We start from the raw sequence: 10,322 nt of genomic DNA, 5'->3' as shown, positions 1-10,322 counted from the left end.
TGCTATAACAGGAGACATTCTTTTTTTTTTTTTTTTCTTTTCTTTTTTTTTTTTTGGTTTTTCGAGACAGGGTTTCTCTGTGTAGCTTTGCGCCTTTCCTGGAACTCACTTGGTAGTCCAGGCTGGCCTCAAACTCACAGAGATCCACCTGGCTCTGCCTCCCGAGTGCTGGGATTACAGGCGTGCGCCACCACCGCCCGGCTGACAGGAGACATTCTTACCCCAGGTAAGAGTAACTGGTGGTCCTTCCGTTGACATAGGACTGGTTCCTAGTAGCTTGTCAAGGTCAAAGCCGGCTCTCTCAGTCCCTGGTCTCAAGCCGCACCGCAGCTACATGCCCCTTTCTCCAGTTTAATCCCATGTGTGACTACAGAGCATAAAGGTGTGCTCTTTTTTCAATAAGCTCCAGGGCAGTCATCCCAATTCTCCCTCAGATCCTGTCAATCTCCTCCTCTCCCCCCAGCCCACTCCACACATCCTCTCTGGGACCTGAACTGCTCCCAAAGCTGGTCTCCAGCAGTTAGGACAGGACAGTGACAACAGAACAGTCACCTAGGTGACCAGGGACATTGGAGAGACTGCATTTGTCTCCTGACTAAAAAGTGGGTTTTGTCCATAAACTTGGCTCCTAGAAACTCCTCCCCATCCAAGACTCAAGGAGAATGATGGAGACAGCTTCCAGGACCCAGCCCACTACATTCTCTCACTCACCTTCGGGAGGACCATAGTGTGTAAGATTCAGGGCCGAAGCCTGTCTTGAAGGAACAGAGGAGGGAAAAACATGCATTAGATAACTTCCTGGACACTATCCCAGAGAGTCATGGGCCTCAGGAATGGAGGCCCAGCTCCCTCTAGCAGGACATCTGCTGCTGACCTTGTCCCCAGGTGCTGATCTCCACTAAGATTGTCACCTTCCTCTTCTTGTCTTCCCAGCTCAAAGGCTAGCTGATGTCTGCCTAGGGGAAGGTCCTCGCTGTTCTGGTCTCACAGGAGATAGGAAGGGTGGGGTTTCCGTGGGTGGGAGGCTCTTCAGAGGAGACCAGGGGAAGGGAAAGTGAAAGAGAAACAGTCAGGAATGAAGAGTCAGAGCAGGGCTACTCACCCCTCTTCAGAGCAGAGGGCTTAGATGGGGATGTTGCTCAAAATAGACTGCTTTCTTTAGTGAGTGCCATATCCTGGGCTGACCCCACACTGAAAAGAAACAAGCAAAGTCCTGACTTAGAGGAGCAGGTGGGAACTGCAGGTTTGTGTGAGGCCCACAGCCGGGTGTGTGGGTCAGAGGGGAAGCCTGACCAGGGTGTGCAGGGCACTGCACCCTTCCAGAACACTGACAAGCTCTTGCTGCAGCTCCTGGATGGAGGAGGCAGAACCTGTCAGGCACTGTACTGGGCCTTTGGGGCCAGGGGTCTGGGAGACTGTCTTAGTTACAGTTTCTATTGCTGTGAAGGGACACCATGACCACAGCTACTCTTATGAAGAAAACCATTTAATTAGGGCTGGCTCCCTTACAGCTCAGAGGTTCAGTCCACAGTCATCATGGTGGGGAGCATGGTGACTTGCAGGCAGACATGGTGCTGGGAAAGCAGCTGAGACTCCTACATCTTGCAGGCAACAGGAAGTGGTATGAGTGTCACACTGAGGGAAGCTTGGGCAAAAGAGCCCTCAAAGCCCACCCCCACAGTGACACACTTCCTCCAACAAGGCCACACCTACTCCAACAAAGCCACACCTCCTAATACTGCCACTCTCTATGGGCTTATGGCGCCAATCACATTCAAATACCACAGAGGTGGGATCAGTAGTCACAGCAATGCTACTCTGCCAGGGGACAGAATGGCCCTCAAGAGGACTGAAGGCAGCCTGGACTCTCTACTCAGCTAAGCAAGTTCTCCTGTCCCTCTTCTGCGATGGCCTGAATACTGAGGCTCCTTTTGAGAGTTGGGCAGTCCTCCACCTCTTCCACTGGTTGGCCTCATGTGACCAGGTCTTCTTCATGCCCCAGTCTTGGACCCAAGATTCTCCCATATCTGCTCAGGCATTATATGGCTTTCTGTATGGTTCCCGCAGGCAGATGGACTAATCTAACACCAGACTATTAACTGGCATTGCCTGTGGCAGCCTGGCAGTCTACAGGCACAGTCTGAAATGAAGGCATGGATAATACAGGTTCCTGTGAGTGTCCAGATGGAAAGGGCTGTTCCTGGCTTCTCTCTCAGCTTGTAGAGGAAATGTCAGGTTCACAGGGTATACCAGTAACTTTACTGGTCGAGATGAAGTCATCCCTTCCCGAAAGGCTCACCATAGCTTCCTAAAGTGAAGATGTCCTCTCCTCACAGTGATTATGAAAGAACAGGGACCCAGGGCAGCGGCCACTGTCACAGCAGTACAAGCACCTAAAGACTACCTTCCAGTGTTCGTCAGAGTATTGGTCAAGAGCAGTGTAGCTAGAACTGCAATAGAAAGTGACGGCATGCTTCCTGTAAAATCTCAAGGGAAAGTGTGAGCACCAGCAGTATCTGTGGGACCAGCTCTAGGGAGAGTGTGGAGAGTGGCACCAGTTAGTGTGAAAGCTGGAGGCAAGGTTCTTCCCCCAAATATAAGGGCTTAAACAGCTGGGGGTGGTGGCACATGCCTTTAATTCTGGCACTCAGGAAGCAGAGGCAGGAGGATTTCTGTGAGTTCAAGGCCAGCCTGGTCTACAGAGTGAGTTCCAGAACAGCCAGGGCTATGTAGAGAATCCCTGTCTCAAAGTACATAACTAAATAAAGGCACACAAGCAGTTGTAGCCAGCAAGGATTTATTTATTTATTTATTCATTCCTCATTTGGAGGTGACATTCCTTGGAGTATGTACACAGAGACCTCTGTTGAAATGAAGTCACATTGAACTGCCCCTTCTGAACTATTTCATATAGTAAGTATATTTCAATATAGTAAGATAGTGAAATCTAAAATCAAGGGGAAACACAACAAAAAACCCAACCCCTGACATTGGCTGCCGGGCCAAGCACCTCCTTCCTGACCTCTGCCTAACAGGCCTGTCTCCTAATCTTTCATTTTATTGTGGTTCTTAAAGACAGGAACCAGACTGGCCTCAAACTCCCTGTGTAACAGAGACAGGCCCTGAACTCCTGATCCCCCTTCCTCCACTCTCAGAGTGTTGTGTGTGAGCTACCTGGCCTGTATTGACTTTTAAAATTTATTTTACTTTTTATGTCTGCAGTTTTGCCTGTATGTATGTCTGTGCACTTCATGCACACAGTGCCCTTGGAGGCCAGAAGAGGGCTTCTATTCCCTGGTACTGGAATTAGAGACAGTTGTTAGCACCGGGTGGGTGCTGGGAATTGAACCTGGGTCCTCTGAAAGAGCAACCAGTGCTCTTAACTGCTGAGCTCTCTCCAGGGCCCCTTGGCATTTTTTTTTTTTTTTTTTTTTTTTTTTTGAGATAGTGTTTCTCTGTGTAGTTTTGGAGCCTGTCCTGGAACTCACTCTGTAGACCAGGCTGGCCTGAAACTCACAGAGATCTGCCTGTCTCTGCCTCCCGAGGCCTGGGATTAAAGGCGTATGCCGTCACTGCCCCCAGAGTCTTTTTCTTAAATTTAATTCAATTTTGTTTTTTTGAGGCAGTTTTTCTATGTAGCCCTGGCTGTCCTGAATTCTCTATGTAGACCAGGCTGGTCTTGAACCCTTCCTCTGCCTCCCCAGTGCTGGGATTAAAGGCCTGGGCTGCTATGCCAGACTTTAGATAGGGTCTTGTTATGCAGCGCAGGATCCTCACACTCAGGATCCTCCTGCATCTGCATCCCTGGTGTGGGGATTACAGGCATGAACCGCTTTTCTGTTTTGCTGGGTTTGTTTGTTTCTTGACAGTTCTGAGAGCTGAGTCCGGGGCCTTATTCCTGCTAAACAGGTGCTTTTCCTGTCCTCATTTCACCTTTTAGACGAGGTCTTTTAATTCCCTCAGTGTTACCACATGGCCGCCCATGCGCTGTCCAGTAGCCAGGCAGGAGGCTTAACCCTGTGGGTGTTCACTCCCCGCCTCTTAGCTAACTAACCCTTTCTGTTTGAAGTTTCCTTCTCCAGGACCTTTAACGAAATGGAAGTATTCTGTGACAACCAGGTAAATTTCTACAACCTAACCTTCCCAACCTCCCCAGGCTCGTACCTTGTCCAGAGCTTAGAGATTGCTGCTGACTGGGCCTAAGATTCCCCTCAGGGTTGAGGAGCATCTCATTGGTGAAGCACAGACCCAGCATGTGGGGTCTCTAGGTTTGATACCCAGCAACATGTGTACACGTGTGCCCAGTACACACACACAGAAGCACACTGTTTGTACTTCCCTCATTATTTATGGTCAGCTCTTGGTGCAGAGCCCTGGGTGGAGCTAAGTTCCTGCTATGAAGTCCCCTGTAAAACAAAACAAAACAAACACAAAAACTACACAGCCTTTTCCTGGAAAAGCACGTGACAGAAGTTCTAGTTCTACTTCCTCTTTCTTATCATGCTTTTACTACAAGTCACCTGACTTACAGGCAAGGAGGCAGCTGAGACTTCCTGATGTGTGACACCCTGGTATTGGGCCAATGTCCAAACCAGCATGGGATTAGAGGATTATGGGTAGTCAGCTGGTCTCAACAGATAGTCGAATTGCCCTGGTACCAGGTTTTGTTCAATTGCTGGCACTGTTCGGTTTGGGGAAGCCACAAAGCCTCCACACCCAAGTTTCCTAGTGCACCCCAATTTAACCCTAGACTCGGTCTTAGTGAGTCCCACAAGCCACAGAGCCTGTGGTTGGGTAAGGCTGATTTTACAGAGATGCCTGCGAAAAGCTGAGTGACTGCTGGACCTTCTCCCTCAGCTGTGGTCACTGCTGGCCAGCCTTACCTTTTCAGCCTGCTAGAGGACCTTCTGCAGCCATGAAGGACAGAGATGGAACCGTGTCACAGGGGAAATGTGGTGACTGACGGCACTTTGCTCAGCACTACCACCCTTGTCTAACCTGGGTTGGATCTTCAGCAGAGGGGAAGCAGTTCATTTGGTTGGGTGTCCTTTGGTTGAAGGTCCTAGGTATGATGCCCAACACTGCATAAACCATACACATGGCATTTATCTATAATCCAAACACCCAGAAGGCAGAGGCAGGAAAATCAGAAGTTCAAGGTCACCCTGTCCCGAAAAAGAAAAAAAAAAATCGTAAGGACCAATTTTGAGAAGGTAGCTTTACTTAAAGCATCCAAAAACACATTCCTGGGGTCAGGGAAAAGAGGTCAATGGTGGGGACGCCAAACGTGGAGGAACCAAGAGCAGGTATGTGTGAAGGGGACATCACAGGGAATCTTAGTCATGCAGGGAAGTGCATACAGGACAGGCTGCGGAACGTGGGGGAAGCTAATACAGCGTCTCCCGGGCGTGGGTTCTCAGGTGGCGCAGCAGGTGGGAATTGCGGCTGAAACCCCGGCCGCACAGCACACAGGAGTAAGGCCTCGCGCCCGTGTGAACCAGCAGATGGCGCAGCAGATTGCAGCTGCGGCTGAAGCTCTTGCCGCACTCGGGGCACTCCTGGGGGTCTTCCATCTCTTGCCTGGAGGCGGTGTGTGTGACCAGGTGGCGCTGCAGGTGCGCATTGCGCCGGAAACTGCGGCCGCAGGTTGGGCAGCTGTAGGGCCGTTCGCCCGTGTGGCTGCGGCGGTGGCGGGCCAAGTTGGAGCTGTTGCGGAAGCGGTGACCACAGGTGTCACAGGCGTGAGGCTTCTCCCCCGTGTGGATGCGCTGGTGGCGTGCCAGGTGGGCACTATGGCTGAACCTCTCTCCGCACTCACTGCATCGGCAGGGCTTCTCTCCTGTGTGGCTGAGCAGGTGGCGAGTCAGGTCTTGCATTTGGCTGAAGCTTTTGCCACATTGGGCACAGTGGTAAGGCCGGAGACCACCGTGGGTCAACAGATGGCGAGCAAGACCGGCACGTCTCACAAAGCGTTTGCTGCACTGGGGACAGGCATGAGGCTTCTCACCTGTGTGCACCTGCTGGTGGCTGATCAGCTGGGAACTTTGGGTGAAGCAGCGGCCACAGGCCTGGCAGGAAAAGGGTCGTTCGCCGGTATGGACTCGCTTGTGGGCCATTAGGTGCTCGCTTCGTCGGAAGGCCTTGCCACAGTCACCGCACACATAGGGCTTGCTCTCCTGGCGAGAGCTAAGGCTGCCAGGGTCTTCCGAGGACTGACGGTCCTTGCCTTTTGCATGGATGCGCAGGTGACGCTTTAAACTGGAGCGCCGTTGGAAGGTCTGCCCACATTGGGGACAGAGGACAACAGCCTTCTCTGGCACTTTCGTTTTGCCTTCTGGGTCTGGCGTGGGATTTTGGTCCTGGGCATGTGCCAGCAGGTGCTTCATGAGGTTGGAGCGACGCTGGAAGCCCTGGTCACACTCAGCACATCTGAAGGCAGGCTCAGAGGAATGCGTGAGCAAGTGCTTCGCCAGGTGTGAGCTCTGGCGGAAGCGGTGGCTGCAGAGGTGACAGGCGTGCGGCCGCTCATCTGTGTGTATGCGCACGTGCAGCTTGAGGATGGAGCTGCGCCCAAAAGTCTTCCCGCACCACAGACACCGGAAGGAACGAGAGACGGGCTGAGGTCCAGAGCCCGAGTGAGACTGTAGCTGGTGTGCCTGTAGGCTGGACAGCTGTGGAAAGTTCACGCCACACTCTGTGCATATAAACTGCGACTCGGACTCGGACTCTGGGACACCTGCAGCTACCCTTCCATCCACAACCTCACTGCTGTCAGCATGGGTCCCTCCTCCACCAGCACCATTTGCCTCCTGCCCTAGTGTCTGGGAAGGAGGCTCTGCTGTGACTCCAGGGTCCTCTGTCTGGGACTCTGATAAAATGATGACAGGCCAAATAGTCTCCTTAGGTTCCTCAACTTTAAGATCCTCCTTGTCAGGCATTCTGCTCCTAAATCCTGGGAAGAAGCAAACACAGAGGGCTGGAAATGGGGGTACATACCTTTAATTCCAGCAACTTAGGAGGCAGAGGCAGGCAGATGTTTGAGTTTACTGCTAGTTGGTCTACATAGACAGTTCCAGAACAGCCAGGGTTACATAGAGAGACCCTGCCTCACAAAACAAGAACAACCAAGAAGAAAGGAGGAAGAGGAGGAGGAGGAAAAGGAGGAAGAAGGAGAAGGTGGTGGCGCACAGAGTTATCAACAAGGTCTTTCTGAAAGAGCTACTAGGCATCATCAGAACCAGATGACGGTCAGTCTGAGGACAAAAAGAATGCCTTTGTTCAGAAGTTGTAGATTTTCAACACTGTACACAAACTCCTTTGTTACAAATAAATATTTATGCTTCTAAAAAAAAAAAAAAGAATGTCTTTGTTCACCAGGTAGTGGCGGTACATGTCTTTAATTCTCACACTCAAGAGGCAGAGGCAGGAGGATCTCTGTGAGTTCAAGGCCAGCCTGGTCTATAGAGAGTTCCAGGATAGGTAGGGCTAAAGAGAAATCCTGTCTCAAAAAACAAAACAAACAAAACCAAAACAACAACAACAACCAGACACAAGGAACAGGAAAGGGGGAGGTCCTGGCTTTGTTATGGACACCACTAAACAAACAGATGAGCAAACCCAGGACTTGGTCAGCATCAAAAGGTTAGAAAGTCAGATGGTATCTGGAACCCCGAGCAAAGAGCATTCAGTGGCCATGACTGGGGCGGAGCTTACCAAGAGGGTTTGCAGGCCAAGCTTTCTTCTCTGAGGTATCCTCAAAGGTAAGGGACTCCTGTAAAGAGAGCCGAGACCCTTCTGAGTGAAGAATGGACCCTGAGGCCTTCATGAAGCAGTACTTTCTGGGGTTAAATAGAAGGAAACATGGACTGCTACAAGGCAGAAGGGTAGCCAACATTCCGGGGCCTCAGAAAGATCTGTGACAGGGATCGGTTCCGCTTACCAACACAGCCGCCAGCTCTTGGTCTCTGGAATTCTCCTCAAGCCATGAGGGGCCCTGGGAGGGGTCTGGCAGCATCGGGAGAGGAAGACATTGCTGTTAGAAGTGTTGCCAGCTTTAAAGACATGGGCACCCATCCTCGAAACCATGAAGCTACCCCAGCACTCTCCCACCACACTCCTCCCTGACTTCCAGCCCCCACCCACACATCCAGTCTGCTTCCCAGGACACCAGCTCCTCACGGCTTTCTTGTGGGTCCTGGATCATCCTCTGGGGCTCTGGGCTCACTGGCCAGTTTGAACTTGGGGCAAGTTTCCACTCCTCAGGTTCAGCAGGCTTGGTGGGCAGTGGCTGAGATGGGGGTAATTCATTCAATGGATGCAGGGCTGGAGTCTCCTCTGACGGCAGCTCCCTTTTGGGGCTGTGGTTGGAGGCCTGGGAAGGGATATCCTGTCCCTCCGAGATGATGTCTGCAGGGGCACTCTTGCCAGCACTGAAGCTAAAATCCTGTTGAAAATATCTGTCTTAGGAGGCAGACAGGTGGCATGAGTCTACTGATCCTACCAGAACAGGGCAGAGCCACACAGGAGAGCCACCCAGCTAAGACGGTAAGGATGAGTCGGTGTCGTGAATGGGGACAGAGAATAGGGGCGCTTTAATAGTCTACCTCATGAGAACACACGTGTACCTCATACTGTAGAAAGGAGTCTACATGTACATGCTATTAACAGCTTAGCACGCACACACTTTTAATGGTTTGCTCCAAGTTAACCCCCATGATGCCCCGGGCATCCTGGAGCACAAGGCTGACAGACAGCAGTGTTTTAAGACGTGCTCAGCCCCAGACATCAAGGAAAGAGGGCAGCGGTGATAACAAGAGAGGCTCAGACATGACAAGCACCAGAAATGTGATCAGAGGCTGGGTGTGGTGGAGAATGACTTTAATCCCAGCACTTGGAAGGCAGAGGCAAGCTGGTCTTTGTGTGTTCAAAGCCAGAATGGTCTCCACAGCTAGAGCTCCAGGACAGCCAGGGCTACATTGAGAGGGCTGTCTCAAAAAGAAAGAAGAAATGATATGTGACCACAGGGATGACACCAAGTCTGAACTATTGACTACCTCTACTGGCACCCCACCCCTTTCTTGCTGCCCGGAGGTGAGATAGAAGGCAATTTTTCTGTTTTGTTTGCGATATTAATCTGCTACCTTCTAAACACCAGCTCTCTGTAGAAAATGCCCCTGAAAGAAAGAAATTCCTAGCTCTCTGTTCGCTGCCTTTGTTGTGATGCGTCCCATGAGCTCCGGGATTCTAGTCACAGACGGAAGCAAGTGGAATCTGCAGAGCTTTCTTCTTGAGGTAACCAGTGTCTGTCCACTCACCCCCACCCCTACAGCTCATGGTCTGGCCGCGTCTCACCAGTGGCCCCACGTGGCTGGAGTCTCTGGGCACGCCCTCCAGCAGCTGTACCACCTCCTCTCCATCCCTGAGCGGCTGGCCCTGCAGTCGGCTGAGCACGTGCGGAGGCAGGACGCTCAGGAACTGCTCCAGCACCAGCAGCTCTAGAATCTGCTTCTTGGTGTGCAGCGCCGGCCGCAGCCAGTGGTTGCAGAGTTCCCGGAGGCGGCCCAGGGATGCTCGCGGCCCCATATCTTCCTGGTACTGGAAGCATCTAAAGAGCTGGTGCGCCACCTCAGGCCGAGGCCTGGCCTCTGCCCGCACGGGGTCCTCCTCGACGGGCAAGTCCTCCTCCTCCAGCTTCACTGCTCCGAACTGCTCTTGTTCCGGAGCATCTGGGACCGGTTCTGCCAGCATCTTTCACACCTGTGAAACCGGAACCGCTCCTAAGTCCCTTTCCTCAGCTCCTCCCACACCTGTGGAACTGAAGACCCTGAGTTAAGATCTGCCGCAGGAATCCCGGCGCCTGTTTTCCAGGATATGGAAACAAGAGGACCAGGAGTTCCAGGCCAGCCTTATCACATAAGGGGGAAAAAAGAGAGGGAGGGGGAACACAAAAACAAGATACGCTGCAGGGACGCTAATCCCTACCTGAGTTACAGGCATTAAAAAGTAGGAATATGGGCCAGGCGTGGTAGCTCACTTCCTTAATCTTAGCACTCTGGAGGCAGGTGTAGGAGAAATCTCTATGAGATCACGGCCAACTTGGTCTACACAGAGTTCCAGGACATCCAGGACTAAATAGAAAGGCTCCACCTCAGGAATAAATAATAAATAAATAAATAAATTAATTAATTAATTAATTAATTAAAAAAAAAAAGAATGTGGGGCTAGAAAGATGTCTCAGCAGTTAAGAGCACACTGACTGCTCTTCCAGAGGACCCAGATTCACTTCCCAGTCGTCTGTGTAACTGTTTCCAAGGAGGTCTGCC

The 10,322-nt window shown here is 51.6% G+C and overlaps 1 protein-coding gene across 1 annotated transcript; it reads right to left on the bottom strand.

The window, feature by feature from the left end:
• Positions 1-5,387: 5,387 nt before the first annotated feature.
• Zscan10 (zinc finger and SCAN domain containing 10) lies at positions 5,388-9,747 on the bottom strand. The gene is made up of 5 exons (XM_059272354.1): positions 9,352-9,747; positions 8,179-8,443; positions 7,940-8,004; positions 7,714-7,771; positions 5,388-6,952 (listed from the first exon to the last, which is right to left on the bottom strand). Exons 1-5 carry the CDS (start codon positions 9,745-9,747, stop codon positions 5,388-5,390), a joined length of 2,349 nt encoding a protein of 782 aa, XP_059128337.1.
• Between the last annotated feature and the right edge of the window lie 575 nt (positions 9,748-10,322).

The sequence above is a fragment of the Peromyscus eremicus genome, chromosome 8a, assembly GCF_949786415.1.
Source record: "Peromyscus eremicus chromosome 8a, PerEre_H2_v1, whole genome shotgun sequence".
In the NCBI taxonomy this organism is placed as follows: Eukaryota; Metazoa; Chordata; class Mammalia; order Rodentia; family Cricetidae; genus Peromyscus; species Peromyscus eremicus.
The sequence above is the reverse complement of the archived record's forward strand: the minus strand, read 5'-3'. Positions and strand labels throughout refer to the sequence as shown.